Source organism: Monodon monoceros, unplaced genomic scaffold, assembly GCF_005190385.1.
Source record: "Monodon monoceros isolate NGI ecotype Baffin Bay Population unplaced genomic scaffold, NGI_Narwhal_1 Super_Scaffold_18, whole genome shotgun sequence".
Lineage (NCBI taxonomy): Eukaryota > Metazoa > Chordata > Mammalia > Artiodactyla > Monodontidae > Monodon > Monodon monoceros.
Genome location: NW_021703774.1, coordinates 2,197,035 through 2,217,054, shown reverse-complemented (window position 1 = coordinate 2,217,054; position 20,020 = coordinate 2,197,035). Strand labels below are relative to the sequence as shown.

Below are 20,020 nucleotides of genomic sequence, written 5' to 3'. Positions count from 1 at the left end.
GCACAATATTTTCCAGAACAAATATGATCAAATATAAGGTATTGTATTATCAGCGCTATCACTGTCTTAGCAAAACCCACAGACACATCAAGGCGGGCAGGTGGGGTGTGGAGAGCTTCCTTTGCAAAATGTTTCAAGCTCTTAAAAGTTCTCAGTCTCATCTTTCCTGTTACTTTCTCTGCCACATCGTTAAACAAATACAAAACAAATCGGTGATGGATTTTCTGTCTTTCACCTACAAATACATATCCCTCAGCAGTTGGATGAATTATTCACTTATGTCCAAAAAATTGACAAGTATTTGGCTTTAATGATCTTGTTAGGTAATCAGTTTCCCTTCCCCCTTAGTTCTCACCCCAAAGCCCTCTCTTTTCTTTTTACAGTCAAATGATTCAAAGTAAGTCTTGGGTTCAGCCGAATGATTTTTTCCCCCCTTCGTTCAGCCTCTGATCTTATTGAGCGGAATTTTAATAAGCTGAGGAAAATGATGTACGATAAGTAACAAGTGTATCTAGCTCTTAAAGAGTAGTTTTATTTTAACACTACAAACTAAAAGAAGAAGCCAAACAAAAAAACCTTGGATGTTTAGAACAGACGTATACAAATAACAGCTCTCATATGGGCCTGAAGTTGCAAGCATTTTCCTGATTGTGATGTTACTTTTTAGTACAAGTGGAAACAGAACGTGCGAAGTACAAGAAACCGCACTAATTCAACTTGGCAACAGAAAGCCGAATTCACATGTAATTAAAGAAATGCAGTTTTAGTGATCTCACCCCAATGCTTTTTCCAAAATAATAGAGTTATCACAGTGGGGTACAATTAAAAGAAGATTGGGAACATCAGATGCAGCATTAAAAACTTCCCAATTCTGACAGGTTTTCCACCCAATCCTATCATTCATCCATGGTGTGTCTTTCTCAGAAGGCTGGTGCCCGGCCTGCCAGGAGTGTTGGGGGAGGGGAGATAAAATAGATGAAAAGGCTTTGATAAAAGTTCAAAGAACTAAACACATGTTTCATTCTCAGAAATTGTAAGACACGCTAAGCCTATATTTCATAAAATCCCTTACAAAAGGCCTTTAACAGTTAAAAAATGGATTTTAAAATAGATGACACATAAACAGTACTTTTAATTCCTTGAATTTCTGATTCTGCTGCTGGTTTCAGATAGAGTTGATTTCCCCGCAGTTAGATATTCACACTGTGACTCAGAAAGGCATTCTTTAAACTTCGGATCAAAAATAAAACGCAACTTGCATAGAGCTCAAGTAGCTGAGTGTTAATTCGTGCACCAACCACAGACAGTGCTGGAGTTTCCCATAGTCTATTTCTTGCCGTTTGGGAGGCAAAATTCCTTACCTTGTTACACATTCTTGTTATCGACTTAACTGTAATGTGTTTCCTTCTTTTAAAATAACCAAGACTTACTCTTTCAAATGATGCGTGTGTTACATTCACGTCTTGGTTTCTGTTGAAATGAGTGGGATGAGAAGTGGTGCACCGGGTGTTGTGTTTGATTCTTTCACATCTAATCACAGCTGCCACTGGGCGGGAAGTATGAGAGCCAAGTCACAGCAGTGATATCCCCGGGGCCCTATCACCCAGGGAATCGGGTCGGGAGCACAGCTGGATGGTGGAGACACATCTGTGTCTTTCTGGCACCAGACAGTCCTACCGTCTGGTGGCCTTGGTACCAGAGAAGATTCCTTGAGGTTCCTGCCCAATCTGCTACAGGCCCTGAGGTCTGAGTAATACAAGCGATACAGTATAAACTGGTTATTTGGGGGAGATTGTCGAATGCCTTTTATTTTTTATTTTTTTTGACATTTCCACCCGCTCTTTAGTTGGAAGGAGACTTCTCCCTCTTCTCCCCCGCTCCCCCGGACCCTCGGCCCTTCTCATCCCTGGCCCTTTCCATCCCTCGCCACCTCCCAGGCCTGGAAGACAGAGAAAACAGGCTGGAACCAGCCTTGTGTGTAGAACAAACCGCTCCTGGCAATGCAATTGCGCTGCTGCCTGTGGACTAACAAGAGCCCTTTAAAGAAAAGGATTTCTGGGCTTCCCTGTTGGCGCAGTGGTTGAGAGTCCGCCTGCCGATGCAGGGGACGCGGGTTCGTGCCCCGGTCCGAGAAGATCCCACATGCCGCGGAGCGGCTGGGCCCGTGAGCCATGGCCGCTGAGCCTGCGCGTCCGGAGCCTGTGCTCCGCAACGGGAGAGGCCACAGCGGTGAGAGGCCCGCGTACGGCAGGAAAAAAAAAAAAAAAGGATTTCTTTCAAATGCTGAATTATGAAGGAGTGTTGATTGTATGGGTAGAAATAGCTAGAAGATTACATCTTCTGTCTTCCGGACTATGGCTCTATCGTGGAAAAATGTTTGAAGTCAACTGTGTATTGCGAATACAGTACCTTGTTTACTAAATGTACATTTGTATTCTCAAATATTACCCTTTCTTTTTTCTCTTAGAAATAATCTCTCCCAGAGTCCGTAGGAAAGTTGTACAACACTAACCAAAGCTGAGTACGTCGGACTGAGTTGGGCTGTTTGTCACTCACTCTGCCACAAAATAATATTTTAACTGGCTCAGCTAATATGGGATCCAAGTTCGTAAAAGTTTGAAATCAAATAATTGAATGCAAATACGGTCTTCATCCCAAAGACGATAAGAATGCCTTTAAGCTAATATTTTTAACAAGAGCGGTTGGACAGCCTCTCTTGTAAATTTTATCATACCTGAGGCAGTTTTCCTCATTCGATTAGCTGGAAAGCTGAATTTATCCTGAGGCAAACCAGACATGGAGGCCAGGCTAAATTCAACAACTGGAGCTTAAGTTTGGCTTAATATATCCCCACTTGCATCTGCCTGTTTAATTCTCTTTCATATGATAACGTTGGTTTATTCATAGGCCTGACTTGCCTATGAACAAACTGAAGCCCATACCTTATTCGAAGAGAATAAGATAGCTTGGCCAAGACTGCAGACTTTTCCTGAGTAGAAATCAAAAATGCAAACGTATGATTCAAAAACTGTTTCAGAACGTGACTACGAGAGTGGGGTGCGGAGCTTTTCTCTGAAGAAGGACAGCTTTTTATGCATGTGGACATTTCCTATTCTGAGGGGACAGATGGTCTTTATAACAAGATAAGGACCCAGACTCCCAAGGCCGGCCGGCCAGGGCAGCTGCAACTCGAAATGCTACCTATTTTATCAAAACGTTGTATGTATTTGCCCTTCATATTAAGTCTGTTTGACAGACAGCTTTATTTGAAATTTAGGGGGAGACCGGGAAATTGTCTCATCCTGTGCCCCTTTAAATTCAGTTTCCTGGTTCAAAATATTCCATCGATTCCCAGCCAGAGACCTTTTTTTTTTTTTTTTTCCCTTTCATTCTCCGTGCATTTTTATGTGGCTTTCAGTATCAAGTGGCATGTAGAGGTTGATAAAGCTTACAATCTGTTTCAATTCTTGATCTTAAAACCCCTGTAGTATAGCCTTCCTTCCCCATTTGTATCCCTCGGAATTCTGCAAAACAAATTGCAAATGTATATAGAGAAGGAAAATAATGAATGTCGTATGTCAGCGGTTGGTCCCTGATGTAGCACACAGCCCCCAGATAGACTTTTCTCAACATCTTCAGATTACCTACCACTTCACAACATCAAACAAACCAGATGGTCTTCCTTCTCCTACACATTGAACTCAGTTTCTTCAATTTTGTATCAAATTGTGAAATTATTTTGAGTCAAAAATTCCTCATTGTTTAGAGAGGAATGATAGGAAATGTGTTCTACTGTTATAGCTGAAATTGGTTATGAGTGTAACCAAGTGAGGAACTCTGAAACTGCCTAAGGGTCTAGTAGCTGGAACTTGGGCTCATGCGAGGTGTTCAGTCCATCCTTAGGGAGTTACTCTGCATATGGTTCATATTCATGGGACCTTAATTCAAAGTAGCAAGTTTCCTAGGATCTATATTGGGCATCTGGGCCTCCACGAGGATGCCGTCTAGGAGGAGAGGTAGGAAACAGGGACTGTAGGTTCAGGAAGGCCTTCCAGACACAAACAAGGCGAAGATGGATGTGTGTAAATTAATGTGAAAATGTATTCTCTCGCTTAACAAGCGTGAAGGGGGTTCGACTTGGTCCAGGCACTGTGCTAGGCCTGGGGAGGGGTGACTGTTACCAAGGTCAAGATCCCTGTCTTCACAGTTGACAGGTAACCAGGTGACATCCAGCACCCCCTGTGATGGGCAAACGGAGATGGGCTTGGGGGAGGCTTCCTGGAGGCCGGAATGTCTGTGCCAAGGCTGGGGGACATTGGTCTGAAAATCGGTGCAGGAAAATTAGGAGCTGGGACAGTCTCCCAGAAACCAGGGAATGGAGCGTGTGGTGTTACACACCCAGGTTCGTGATGCCCGCTAGCCATTCAGGCAGGGTGTCCAGGAAGTGGTTGGATCTACAGAACTGAATAAAGCCATACCCTGCAGCCTTGAGCCTGGGGCCTTGAGTGCGGGGGGGGGAGGGTGGACGGCGCAGCAGAGGAAATAAACATTCTACACGCAGAAGGTGCAAAGGAGGCAAGAAACGCCGGCTGCCTTGGCGCTGCAGGCAAAGCACGCAGCCAGAATCCCCACTGAGACAGTGTCCCTAGAAAGCACAACACAGGGTGGAGTTGGTGCTTTTTGTTTACGATTATGAAACAGTTCTGCAGGAAACAAAGTCTGCCGTGAATTTGATATGGAAGCATAACGGCACGTCAAAGGCCCCCAGAAAAAAGAAGAAGAAAAAGGGCAGAAAGATTTTGCTTTAGGGCCAAGCAGTATTTAACCAAGAAGTGTATTCTTTCATTCATCCCTCACGTATTTAGTGAGGGTTTTCTCTGTGCTGTGCACTGGCCTAGATGCTGGGGCTCAGCTGCAAATTAGACCAAGTCCCGACCTTCACAGCTTTCCTTCTTCATTTTTATTTATTTATTTGGCTGTGTCGGATTTTAGTTGCAGCACGCGGGATCTGTGTTGAGGCACGAGGGCTCTTCGCTGCAGCGCACGGGCTCCTCTCTAGTTGCGGCGTGTGGGTTTTCTCTTCTCTAGTTGTGGCGGGCAGGCTCCAGGGCAAGTGGGCTCTGTAGTTGTGGCATCCGGGCTCTAGTTGAGACACACGAGCTCAGTAATTGTGGCTCGTGTGCTCAGTAGTTGTGGCACGTGGGCTTAGTTACCCCGCAGCACGTGGGATCTTAGTTCCCTGACCAGGGATCGAACCTGCACCCCCTGCATTGCAAGGTGGATTCTTTCCCACTGGACCACCAGAGAAGTCCCACAGCTTTCCTTCTTGTGAGGATGACAGACAAGTATAACAATTAGACAAATAACCGTATACTGTAAAGTCAGTCAAGCATCAGTAAGAACGTACAGTTTAGGGATGTGAGGGAAGAGGAAACACAAAATGGATAGCGGTCACTCTATGGCATCAGGAATTGGTCCACGGAAGGAATACACAGGTAACCTGGAGGGTGTCGGTGGCCATCTGGTTCTGCAGAGCAGTGGATTCTCAGGTGTCTGTTACATTATGTTTAATAACCTACACGTACAGTACATTATTCAATGTTTAATTGAACATAAAATTTCTTTTTTTTTTAATTGAAGTATAGTCGATCTACGATGTGTTAGTTTCTGCTGTACAGCAAAGCGACACAGTTATACGTATATACACATTCTTTTTCATACTCTTGTCCATTATGGTTTATCCCAGGACACTGACTGTAGTTCCCTGTGCTGTACGGTAGGACCTTGTTGTTTATCCATCCTGTATATAATAGCTTACAATGTGCCGACCCCAACCTCCCACTCCACCCCTCCCCCAACCCCCTCCCCCTTGGCAACCACCAGTCTGTTCTCTACAGAACATAAAATTTCTCGCCTTCGCCGCTTTTAAGGGTACAGTTCAGAGGTATTAAGTCCATTGACGTTGTTGTCCAACCAATCTCCCAAACTCTTTCCATTTTGCAAAACTGAAACTCTGTACCCATTAAACTACCCCCATTTCCTGCTCCCCCCAGGCCCTGGCAGGCGCCCTTCTGCTTCTGTCTCCATGAATTTGACTGCTCTGGGTACCTTAGATAAGTGAAATCATACAGTATGTGTCTTTTTGTGACTGGCATATTTCACCTGGCATAATGTCCTCAAGGTTCATCCACGACGCCATCCGTGTTGTCCACGTTGTATTAGAACGTCCCTCCTTCTCAAGGCTGCTCACTATTCCATTGTATGTAGAGACCACATTTTGTTTATCTCTTTACCCAGTAATGGGCACTTGGGTGGCTTCCACCTTTTGGCTACCGTGAACTGTGTGTCTATGAACAAACACGGAGCACGCATAGGTCTTGCACACGTGGCGTATATTTTTAAGGCAGAGTCGGGAGCCAGAGTGATCTGATAGTGGGGCAGCGCTGTTTTAGAAATGGTTCTCCACAGAGGCTTCTCCAAGGGGCTGATGTGTGAGCAGAGTTTCGGGTGACGTGTGGGAGAAAGCCCCACACGATCGGGAAGAACCATCCCGAATGCAGGAACAGCAAGTGTGAGGTCCTGAGGCAGAAACAAGCAAGAGGACCGCTGTGTCCAGAGAGGAGCCCGGCAGAGATGTGGTCTCAGGGTTAGACTGGGGCAAGGATGTCCGACTTATCCTGAGAAGGACATGTCTGTAAACTCACGGAACAGTGTTTTGTTCGACACATTTAAGTGACGCCGTTTGTATCCAATCTATAATCTGTAGACTTCCGGAAAGGGTGCCTGACCCGTGTCAGCACCCAGAGGCAGCTTTGAAGCTTCTGCAAGCTTTGTCCTCAAGTCCATGCAAAAGCTACACCCTTCCTTGTAAAGGGGGGCGCTGCTAGGACATAAATGAATTCAGGTACCATTTTCCTGTGGCACGGTGTGTCAAATCATGGCTACATACTAAACAGAGTTTGAAATAATTTGTAATTCAGGCCAAAAACCATCTTGGAGAATTGAAGTCCTATCCAGACCGTTGAGTGAAAACGCAGGTGATGGGGTGGGTGCAGGGCGATGCTTGTCCCTACTTGTTTGTTGGCGACACCAATCCAGCACCTTCCTTCCAAAATTTGGGCTCATAATCATGCAGTTGTAGACTTTTAGAGCTGGGTGACAAAGAGATCATCAAGTCCAGCCCTTGCCCTTCACAGGCCAGGAAACTTGAGGCCCCAAAGAGTGACATGCTCGTGATCTCACAGTTGGAGACAGAATCAGGACTAGAAATCACGACATTTGATTAGTGAGGAATGTTCTTCTCCTTTGGGAGAACAACCACTGCCCCTTGGGGGTGACATATTATGAACGCAAAACTGACAAAAGGGCAGGCCCACTGCGGGTGACATTCTTTATGCAGTGGTATTTCCTGAGCCTGTACTTTTCAGCAACCATGTGAGGCACTGCATTAGTAGCCTTTTGTCCAGAGTGTCATATGTGTTTGGGGAAATTGGGCTTCAAAATTAAGAAAACATGGTGGAATATCTTTAACTGAAACTTAAGCCTTGGCCATGTTTTCCTGAATACTCTTTGTGATTGAGGATAAGATAAACTTGCAGGTAATCCCTCTACCTTCCATTAATTTTGGAAAACTGCAACATCAGAGATTCTGTTTTGTCCATGCACCTTCATGGCAGGAAAACGATCACATTGCTGTGTAGAAAGGTTACCTTCCAGGTGTGTATTGGAAGCAAACAAAATCTCCAAATTTTATCAGTAAAACTATAAGAAACATAAGGCCCCGTGAGTATACAATGCTTGTACACTTTTTAAAGTTCATTCATATTTAAGGTATCATTTTACTCTTCGGCGATCCTAAGAATTATTTCCCCATTTTGCAGATGGAAAAACTGGCTCAGAGGGGACTGAGTGACTTGCTTGAAACTAGATTAGACCACCATTCCTGTCCAAAATCAAGTGGCTTTCAGACTTTTAAAATTGATGAAACCCTCTTTTCTAAATATAAAGCAGGTTAGAATGGAGAAAGTTACTTCGTAGTCCCGGCACCTCCACAGCCCCGGTGGCAGGGGCTGGGCTCTACTCAGTGTCAGCTGTGACTATTTTTAACCATGATCTGTGGCATTAAGACGATTACGGTGTGTAATACGTCAATGTAAGTGTCAGGAGTATGTTATTTCATTCAAATTCTCTGAAAATTTCATTCAGGGATTATGAGACCCTTTAGAAACTGAACTATTGGACCAACCAGCACACCCCTTTCTCCAACCCCCGCAGGTGGCAGGAACTTGTGGGCTGTGACGTGGGGGGAAAGCTCTGGGACTGGGATGTCCCGAGCCCTTTGGGGCTCAGGTCCCACCTCTGTGATCTCGTGGGGCAGAGCCCAGGGGTTTCGAGGGAGACACCAATTCCAGCTCAGGACATGTGTGACTCACTGAACCCCTCTCAGCCTGTTTCTTTCCCTGGAAAATGAGGATCATACCTTCCCTGTAAGATTCTTAACAGTATTAAATGAGATATGTAAAAAAAATCCTGTGCACGTTGACAAGCACTTGCTAAATGTCAGCCGCTCCCCCATTCTCTGGGTGTGTCCTTAACTTAGAGATCGTGGAAAAGCTGTTTAATCTCTCTGAGTCTAAATCTCATAACACCTGTAATGCCTTCTCAAGAAAGAATCCTTGGCAAGTTGGCTGTGTCCAGAATCCCACCACTGACCCCTTCTCTGTCCACACGATCCCACCGACTCCGGGGGTTTCATCCATCACCTGTCCGCTGACGGCTCCCAGATCTGGACACCAGGCCTGCCTCTCTGCTGCGTCTAGACCTGTATCTCCAGCCGTCTCCCCTACATCCCTAGGGAATGTCCCACATGCTCCTTAAACTCACCATGGCTGCCCCTCCAATCTGCTCCAACTCCTGCTGGAGGGATGGCCACCACCTGCCTGCCTGCCTGGTGTCATCCAGGACCTTTGCTCGCGACTAATCCGGGGCCAGCAAGCTCTGTTGAGTCACCCATCTTGATGCCTTTCAAGTCCATCCCCACCCCCATGGCCACCGCGCTTGTCACCTGTATTCCTGCGACATCCTCTCCACACACCTGCTCTTTCTGACTCAGAGAGCTGACCGCGTCCTTCCTTCTTAAGATCTTGCAATGCTTCTGCACGGCTTCCAGAACAAAATGCAGACTCTGTCTGGTGTGCAGCGCCCTTCACAGTCCTAAACCTTAGGGTCCATCCTTACTTTACACCCTGCTCTCCTCCATGGAAGGTAAGCCGCTTTGTGGGGCTCCAAGGACCCCGTCTCCTGTCTCAGAGGCTTTGTGTGGGGGTCGCCGTCTCCTGCCACCTTTTCCTCCCCGTGTTGCTCAGCTCACCCGTTTCTCAAAACCTCTCAGGTGTCACTTCCCCCAAGAACCCTTCTTGCCCCCAGGCCCTGGGTTAGGTGCCCATCCTGTGTGTGTCAAGGGCATCCACTTCTTGTCTCTGAAGCACTGGACACAGAGATTGTGTCTTTTATTCCTCTGTCTTCAACACCTGGCACAGGGCTCTTTGAATGAATGAATGAATGAACGAATGAATGAATGAATTCATAGATTGTGTATACATAAGGTATGAAAGAATAAGTGAAGCATGGTAGCATGTTTTGTAACTTATGAAGCACCAACCAATTGGAAGGGCTGCTTTCCACATACAGAAATAATATGTACGCTGTATGTCCACATTTTTACACACAGTTCCTGTCAAAGAGTTGCATTTTCTTGTTAGTAATTTATATATGAAGACATTGAATTGTATGTTCTGGTCGCTAAAAACAGCTCTTGGCTAATAATCATACACGTGTGCACACATATACACACACACACACATTTATGTAAAGGAAAGAGCCAGCATGTTGCTATCCGGAAGTTCCTACAAAATTATTTATACAGGGCTTCCCTGGTGGCGCAGTGGTTGAGAGTCCGCGTGCCGATGCAGGGGACACGGGTTCGTGTCCCGGTCCGGGAAGATCCCACATGCCGCGGAGCGGCTGGGCCCGTGAGCCATGGCCGCTGAGCCTGCGCGTCCGGAGCCTGTGCTTCGCAACGGGAGAGGCCACAACAGTGAGAGGCCCACGTACCGCAAAAAAAAAAAAAGAAAGAAAAAAAAAAAAGAAAAATTATTTATACAAATTATTTAAATATAGCCCTTTAAAAATAATTTTAAAATTAATTCCTTATAGAAAATTCATTTCCTTTCTCCTTTGCTGGCTTATCAAAGCAAAGGGTCTTCTGAGGACAAATTGTGAGCCAGTTTACAGATGTCACCCCTCCAAAAGCCACAGGGGAAAGAAGTGTCCTCCGGGTGCAGAATGGTACCTCTTTTCCCCACTTTTGTATCTTTGAAAGGACAGGATGAGATTTTTTTCCCCACGTGTGGAAAGTGAACAAAAATAATTATATTCTTGGGCCATTTGAGTCTCCCGGACCCCCAGCCTCCTTGCTCAGCAAAGGACCAGTCTCTGAAAAGAGTGTGCTGACCGGGAAGATTTACAGCCTATGCCGCATGGCAGGTACCAGGGAGATAGAAATCAGTTATCTTCATCGTCAGAAAGAGCCTGAATGCCACGTAATGACCGAAAAGCCAGCTGTAATATATTCAAGAAGACCTAAGGGTTTACTTTCCACTAAGGATGGAAAAAAAATCTGAGTACCCCACTGTGAGCTTATCGTAATGCTGCCTCACATAAAAAGTTGGTAATTAGTCCCTGAGTGAATAAAGTAGAATAGATGATAAGAAATTGATACTTAGAGGAGAAGCTCAAAATGATTTTGCCAGTCATCAAAATTTAAAGGCGCTGGAGAAAGGGTTGGATGCCTCTGTCTGTTTACATACCGTTTCCAACTCAGAATCTGTAATGATAGGGTTCATTAACTTGCGTTTCTTTATAAATTGTATTAAGATGAAGTTTACATAAACGTCAAAGAAAAACGTAGTGTGCCGAACGCGGGAGACTTTGGGATGAAGCACCACAGAAGAACTGGGGGGAAATAGTTCATTCACGAATTTCCTGTGTTATGGACTCCTGGTAGGGATGAGCTAAGACTCCCAAACATGCCAGCACCCATTCATTAGAGGAGGGCTTGGTTGGTAGGGGAGTACCCCAGATGAAATGGTGAAGGTTTTAAATGTATTTCATGTTTAGTTTTTCAGGAAAGGGCATTGAGTAGCATCAAAAGGAATTCTGTGAGCATTGTGGGAGCACATTTAAATTTCTGGACTCTTCCTAAAAAGTACCTACAAGTGAGCTACGTGAAAGAGAAAATTCCAAGCCTTCCGAGAGGTGGTGGCATCTGTTTTGGCACTTCTCCATTGGCTTTTTTTTTTTTTTTTTAATTCACAATTTTTAAAGGTTATATTCCATTTATAGTTATTATAAGATATTGGCTATATTCCTTGTGTTGTACGATGTATCCTTGTAGCTTATTTATTTTGTACGTAGGAGTTTGTACCTCTTAATTCCCAGCCCCGATCCTGCCCCTCCCCCTTCCCTCTCCCCACTAGTAAACCGCTAGCTTGTTCTCTGTATCTGTGAGTCTGTTTCTTTTTTGTTATATTAATATTCACTAGTTTGTTGTAGTTTTTAGATTCCACATATAAGTGATATCATTACAGTATTTGTCTTTCTCTGCCTGACATGTTTCACTTAGCTTAATACCCTTCACGTCCATCCACGTTGTTGCAAATAGCAGAATTTTATTCTTTTTTACGGCTGAGTAATATTCCATTGTATATGTGTACCACATTTTCTTTATCCATTCGTCTATTGATGGGCGCTTAGGTTGCTTCCATATTTTGGCCATTGTAAATAATGCTGCTATGAACATTGAGGTGTATGTATCTTTTCGAATTATTGTTTTCATTTTTTTCAGATATATACCCAGGAGTGGAATTTCTGGGTCATGCAATATAGTTCTAGTTTTAGTTTTTTGAGAAATCTCCATACTGTTTTCCACAGTGGCCACACCAATTTACATTCCCCAAAGTGGAAAAACCAAGGTCTGCCTGTCAGACCGAAAATGAAAGACCCTCAGGAACCCAGGGACTCACAAAAGAATTCACCACAGGATTCTTTGAACAGAACACACTATTACATTTAAAATATTTCAGGGAGACGTCTATTGTATAAATCAGTTTTCGAAAGCTGCTCTCAAATTAGAAAAAGAAAGGAGATAGACTTAGAAGGTACGTAACAGCTATAAGATACATAACAGCTAATGTAATAGGTCATTTTATAACCAATCAACCTTGGACAAATACACCACTGATATAAAGCAAACATTAATTGGAGAAATCCCTGGGGAAGCCTTGACTAAAACATATAATATATAACATGTCACCGGAAGATGCTGGCAGTGTACATAGGGAAATGGACGATTAATAAAGGAGGGCAAGATGCAGTGAGAGAGACAGGAGCTGAAAGAGATAAGCCAGAGCAATGATCCAGGAACTTCTTGGTCGGTGAATGAGAGTAATTCAATCAAAATCTTTTTCTTTCTTTCCTTCCTTTCTTTGGGGGGCCCGTGCCGCGTGGCTTGTGGGATCTTAGCCCCCGACCAGGGATTGAACCCACGCCCTCTACAGTGGAAGGGCAGAGTCTTAACCACTGCACCACCAGGGAAATCCCTCTTTCTTTCTTTTTTTGACCTTGTAGCTTACGTATCAGAATCATTGCCACTAAATTACAAATTGCCTTTACAGACATGGAAAACAAAATAGACATTCAGTTAGTAAGTGCCTTTGGGGCAGCTAGCAGCATAACTTGTTTTGTGTTTAACGGTAAACACATTAAAAACACAGTATTTTCTTTCGGAAGGAAAATTGCGTGTATTTTTTAAACTTTGGGGAGAAAGGTGGCAGTTTGGACCAGTATTCACAGAAATTATCCAGCAAATGCTGATCTGAAGATTTTAATGATTATATATACTAATAGTAAGTGAATAAACCAGAACTTATGATCCATCCTTTGTTTTATGTTTGTTAGCAGTTGTCTGGTTTTTTTTTTTTTCTTAACAGAATCCCATAATTTATCACAGAAGGTTGAACCTCATTCTCAAAAAATACATTTATCAAAAAAAGAAGGTTTCAAAAACAACTTTCTGAAAAGACTATTATTCGTTTATCTTGCATTTCATTCCGTGCAGATTCCTCCCCTATAAACTTCTGTGACTATTGCTAGCTTTTCTTGCTGTGAGAATATCTTTCATTGTAGCATAAAATAGTGTGCTCCGTTTCGATTGTTTTCCTATGACTGTGTTAAAATCACTGTAACACTGGAAGTTGCTTGTTTGGTTTTGTTTTTTTTTTTCAACTTCTTAATGGTAAATAAAAGAGAAAACTAAATTCTTCCTTACGTTTCATGTTTAAGTTTAAATGTTTTCTTTGGGTTGAGTGGAGGGTAAAGGGAAACAATGCTAAGAAGTTGGTCAGAATTCAGATGAACTGTTTTTGCATTACCCGTTCTCTGCTGTGAAGCTTTAGGAAGGACTGATGTCTGTAAGCAGAGGGTGAGCCTCTGAAAGTATAAGCGCATGGCATTTTTCTGTCATCTGGCCAGGTATAGCGTAGTCAAGGTACTTCCAGTTGTTTACATTTTGTAATTTTGAACCAAATATAACTAATATTTCTAAGTATTTGAAATAACTTAAAATAACTTTTAAGACATTTTAGATGAGATAGATGGAAACTGCTTTACTAACTGTCAAGTGCCACCTGGGTACACCGTCCAGTGGGTAACAATTTAAATGCCAGTTTCAATGCCACAGGAAGGCGTGAGCTCGTAGCGTAGCATTTGTCTGTTTGTACATCTCATTAATAAATAATCAAATATTTCTGATTCTCCCATCGTACTTTGACATAGATGTGATCCCGAATGCTCACACTATGTCGGTACTAATTCCCCACTGTTTTTAATTTGGGCCAGAGGTTTGGGGACGGAAAGGGGGGAGCATGTTTCATGCAAAGTTACGGCTCAAAATGTAAACACCGAAATCATCCTGGACACATTTCAACAGCAAATGTAAGGCAGCCTATTGTAACAGCATTTAGAGATACCAAAATGGACCCGCACATACATACAGGCTAAGGTTAACAACACATAGAGCCGAAAATATTGGATAAGAGTTATTTTGGTAACTCTTAGCTGAGTTGAGCACATTTAACCTTTTAGTCATAGTATTATGTGGTTTTCTATAGAATCGTTCTTATTTATTTTTCTCCAATTAGAAAATAAAGCGGGGGGAGGGGTGGATGCATCTGTTTACCTTCTTAGCATGGATGTCTGTAAACACACACACATATCCATGCATTTCTTCCAGAGGCTTCTATATACACATTGTGTAAAAGTTGTAGTTAACATAAATAAACTCCACAAGAGAAATTCCACCACCACCGTTTTCCCTTGCTCATTGTCTGTGTGTGTGTGTGTCGGTCTGTCTTTTGACTCTGTTTCCCCCTATTCAGCATTTATGAGGACCTATAAGGCAGAGCATCTCCAGGAGTTAGGCTGGGTGGATTGCCTGCATCCGTCTCCTCTGTGTGAGCGACTCATGTCCAGAAGGAAAAGAAAAGTGAAGTATCAGACTTTAGAAACCACATTCAGGTTAAAGGGTGCCGGCCATCCTGGCTTGAATTCTGCCTAAAGGACAAGCCTTTCATTTGATAAAGATCATTAGTCACCGAGACATATATTTTAGAGAGTTCCCAGCAGCGACTGTTCCTCTGGCAGTCACTGGAGTGTACAGATGGTTCATTAGCATAGGCTAGACAAGTCAAAGGCTTTCAGAATCATTTAGAAAATGTCAAACAGAAACAAGAACCCTGTCACTTTTTATTAGAATTAACTACATCATACCCTGGACACAGATTTCACCTTGGGTCAGAAAAATTAATACAGAATTCTATGAATTGTGTCATATACTGGGTTAAGATAGGTCTTCCTAGAGGGACTCATTTGCTGGCAATATATTATGATCTCTCTGCTTTAGGAATCCTTAAACCTTTCCTTTTGTGAGATATGAAAAGAATTGACCTTGCTCAGAATCCATTGGTGTCTAATTGATTTGGAGGTGTAGGCAGAATTTCAACAAGACATTCTTCTAAAGCTCTTTTGTGATCGTTTTCCCGGGAAGCTTGGTGAGTGGGGCTGACTGAATATCGAGCATTGTAGCAAGTCTGCTTTATGTCGGGAGGAAAATACCTCCTTTGACTGAACACACTGCTGGGGTAAACAGGAATTAAAACATCATCGAATTATTGTGGGGTTTTTGTTTTTTTTTTTTTAAATCCAGATGTCAAAAACCTGGAGAACTTCCAGCTGGTCGAAGGTGTCCAGGAGCAAGTTAACGCTGCCCTGCTGGACTATACAATGTGCAACTACCCGCAGCAAACAGAGAAATTCGGGCAGCTGCTACTCCGACTACCTGAAATCCGGGCCATCAGCGTGCAGGCCGAGGAATACCTCTACTACAAGCACCTGAACGGGGATGTCCCCTACAACAACCTGCTGATTGAAATGTTGCATGCAAAACGGGCTTAGTTACAGCCCCTAGGAGCGCGGCTTCCAAAACACAAAGAGATTGGTGGGGGGAAAGAAGAACAGGAAGAAAGGGAAAAAAATAAAATACTCTGAATGGCTCCAAGCAACACGAATGAAACACTTGGTTTAAAGATATTGAATTTAATAAAGCATAATAATCAAATACTTCATAGCCAATAAATGATGGATCAGGGTATTTGTATTGCAGACTGTGAATCAAAGGCGTCACATCCCCAAAGAATTCCGCATAAAAGACGTTGGAATGGAGTGAATTGAACTCACAGGTGGATCCCAACCCCACATCAGGATGAAAATGGACAGAACAGTTCTTGTATAGTGAAACTGATCTCCGCTGTGAAGAAATCTAGGAACCGATCTGTGTTATCCATTAGGCTTTTGCAGCGGGGGATTTGAGCTTCCAGAATTCCTCCGTGGTAAAGCTGAGCTGAAACCATTCTCAAGAGTTCGTCAGCTGCACCGATCATAGCCCCTTCCCTCTTCCTTTCCAGGACGCAGCACCTTCTGTCCCGTGATCAAGGAATCTGTACTAAGGACTAGCGCTCAGCCACACCCACTAGTAGCTCCACCAAATCATGAAAAGCCTAATCTTCAATGTCTGTGTCTTAGACCTGCAAACAGCTAATAAGAACAGTCTATGAATATGTTAGCTTGCCATTTTGACTATGTTCTGGTTTGTTTTGTCATGTGTTCATGTTAAAAAAAAGAAAAAAAGCAGGCAGTATCCCTCTTCTGATCTTATATAAGGCATTAATTAATATTAAGGGCAACGAGTACAAACTTCGAAAGCTTTAGCTCTAGCATTGTAGGATTTCATAAAAATTTCCAGCAGAAAGCCTTGTTAGACTACATCAGCCTTTTTAACCATCAAGGTTTGTAGCTCATTAAAGAATACAACATGAAATGTATTTTGCTGGGATGTCAAGTAGTCACAGTTCTAAATAGTTTAAAACAAAACTGAAGCATGTTAAGCCACGCAAAATAAAGGAAGGGATGCGCAGATAAATTGACTCGTTGCAATTGATCATCCCCTAAACGCAGAGAGGAAACGGTGATCTTTACGTATGGCCTGGAAAGATAGTAAAGTGATTCAAATCTTCCCCAAAAGGGAAGGGAAGAGAGTGATGCTGACCTTTCTAAGTCTAAAAGTCTGCTGTTGAACAAATTGGAGGACAGAGAGTTGCGAAACAAACTCTCCAAACGACGCTGTCAGTATTATTAACAGGCGATGCCACAGATACAGAAGTCTTGCCTTACTTCACAATTCTCAAAGGTAGCTGTGCAGATATGGATCAACATTTGTTTAAAATAAAGTATTAATACTTTAAAGTCAAATAAAATAGAGTGTTTACATTCTTTAGGTCCTCTAGGGGGAGGGGGGAACGTGTGATATGACAAAAGAGCTAAAGCAGTAATTACCATAATGTTATTTTTCTGATTGGTAATTATTTTTAACAGTACTTAGTTATTATATGTCGTGAGACACTAAAATCAAAAACGGGAATCTCATTTAGACTTTAATTTTTTTTTGAGATTATCGGCGGCACAATCACTTGTAGAAACTGTAAAAAAAAATGAAAGTTATCTCCTAGTCCCTTAATTTTTTCATAAATGTTTCTGGCTTTTGAATAGTTTATTTATATTGTATATCATAGTTTCAACTGTAGACAATTATGATGCTAATTTATTGTTCCTTGGTTTCGCCTTTGTCTAAGATAGCCAAGACTGAAGAAACCAAATATATGTGTTTATTGTAGCATGTCAAGTTAGCGGAACATAGTTCAGAGACAGAGAGGGGTCTTAATGAATTAAAATCATTCACTTGATTAAATGTCTGTAAATCTTCATAATTCTTACTGTAGTTTATTTAATATCTATTGTAAATTATGTGACTTGTAACCTCCTGTTTTCAAGTAAATTTAACAAGGGTGGAGTCTTACCTGGTTTTTCTTTCCAAGCGTTGTAAGTTGTATACCAAAGATATTAGTTATTACTTCTGTGTGTACAAAGAGGATTATTTTATTATTTTTATTAATCACCTCTAATACGCGTCCATGCGAAGGGTACCCATCAGCTAAGCCGGGCGTCCACAGCCCCTCGTGCAAAGCTTGGTCACCCGTGTCATCTCCGTGGCTCAGAGGACAACGGAAAAACAGAGTCCATATCCAAAGCAGTAAATAAAACAGCGGCATCTTTGCTCTCCCCAGTTAAAAACCAGGATGGAGGGGAAGAGTGTCAACAGTTAACGAAATGGTTCCATCAATGGGTATGGAACATGGGTGGAAGCAATTTCGAGATTTGGGGGATAGTTATTTGGAGGGTCCTTAACATTGCAAAAAAAATTGTAAAAAACAAATACATTGATGCCAAAAGTCCAGGTTTTATTTGAAATAGACAGTATTCCCCACTGACTATTAACACCTAAAAAATGTCACATATTGGTATGCTGTTGACCTAGTAAATTACACCATGAGAACAGCTAGAAAGAGGGGCAACACGGAGATTACAGCCACGCTGCTGGTGCCATTAAAGGCAGAAGCTGATAAACAAGAATGCCAGCCGCTTGGCGTCCGTGGCCCATGCAAAGCGCGCGAGCGAATTTTCTCTAGTGTTCATCGTTAAGTGGCTTACAACCGGACATTGACTTAGCAACTGCTTTATCAACTACAGGATTTATTAGTAAAAGCAGACTCAAATATGAAGGTTTGGGGCTTGGCCTGGTTTATTATCGTTAGTCTATGTTTATAAACAGAAAGTCTGTCATGTCTGAATATTTGTCTTACGGATCTTCTGCTGCTCCCTTGGATCTGAACCCATGCAAATGTTTAGAGTGTGAAGTTGGTTCCTTGTTGACATTACTTACTGTATCAGTGAAATCAAATTGTCCTGTTGGTTCTTGCCAGGAATTTCTCAACAAAATGGAATTTTTTTTCAGTATTTCAATAAATGTTGATATGCCCAGCCTGATCATTTTTAGAAGTTTTTATGGTGTCCTCATTCTATTGGGTTCTAAAGCTTCTACGTAACTGAGATCCTCGACTAGGAATGGAGTCCAAAGAATTCCACACGAAGAGATAATTTTCCTTCTCTAGATGCTTTCTCAGGTGGTCCACTGTCCTTAGTTGGATACTTGAAGCATTGAACTCAGTCTGTGCATCACCTCTCCATACATGAAACAAAGCAATTTGTATCATTAACTGTTACAGCTGTTGGCAGAAATCTCTTACAGTATCTGTCTTTGTAGAGCTCACGTGCCCTAGTCACGTGGCCAGGTGTTTGGTTAACTCACTTGATCCTCAGATCAGCTCCACAAGGTATCATCCAGGTCTTACAGCTTCTTGTTCAAAGTGATACACTGGTCAGTGGGAAATGTGGCGTTAGACCCACGGCCTTAAACGTGACAATATGCTGTCGCTAAACGAGGGGTTTGCTTCAAAAGGAAAAGAAAATCAGGCATCAGGTACTAAGTTATTGATATTTGATATCAGTGTTATCAATGATATTGATAAAAGCCTTTAAATTTTTTTGGAGTTTAACCCTAAAATTTAACATCTTTTTGTTCTAGACATTAGCCTTCTCTATTTATTTATTTATTTAGCTATTTATTTATTTATGGCCACACGTTATGTGAGATCTTAATTCCCCGACCAGGGATCAAACCCGTGCCCCCTGCATTGGAAGCGTGGAGTCTTAACCACTGGACCGCCGGGAAAGTCCCTAGCCTCCTTCAATACCATTGAGGCTTTGGAGCTGTTTGAAGCAAGAAAATACCTCCACAATCCATTTTGGAATTTAACAATTATCTCTATTACAAAATAGTGCAAGGGCCACAAAACACTTAAGGCTTATGATATATGGTGGTCCAGCCCTCCCCCTTACACACCCTGTTTTCCCCTCCCTCCCCCTGCCAAGACCAACAGTAGGTGTCATGCCTTTGCCAGGCAGACACTGATTCTTCTTATGGTCCCAACAAAGGATACCGAGGAATCAGATCCAAAACGCCATACCTAGAGTCTAGTAGATTGCGGAGTTAAGATTTTTAATTAACTAAATAGTGGCCCACAAAACGCGTCTCCCTTGTCAACCTCTTACTAGGAAGAACTTAAAAAAAAAATTCTCGCTGACATGAAAAAATACGTATGTATTCATACTTATGAAAAAATGGCATATGAAAAAATATGTATATATTCATACTTAGTTGGAAACTAACTTCACATATAGAAACATGTACAGTTTGATAAACTTTTACATATGTATACACCCAGGTAATCATCACACAGGTCAAGGAAGACACAGAACATAATTTTTTTAATGTTTTTATAAGTGGTTATATACGTTTGTTAAAAAATTGGTGGAGGAGGAGTTTTTCTGAAGCCCAGCCCGACACCCAGCAGAGGTGATTCTGAAGAGCAGACACCCCACTCACATAACT

At 42.5% G+C, this 20,020-nt stretch overlaps 1 protein-coding gene across 1 annotated transcript in view; it reads left to right on the top strand.

Annotated features, from left to right (window-relative positions):
• Window positions 1–18,544, top strand: part of NR5A2 (nuclear receptor subfamily 5 group A member 2) — a 128,217-nt gene extending 109,673 nt beyond the window's left edge. The window contains 1 exon segment of the mRNA XM_029228952.1: window positions 15,323–18,544. Coding sequence (XP_029084785.1) covers window positions 15,323–15,570 — 248 coding nt within the window. The 3' untranslated portion in view covers window positions 15,571–18,544.
• The last annotated feature ends 1,476 nt before the right edge of the window (window positions 18,545–20,020 follow it).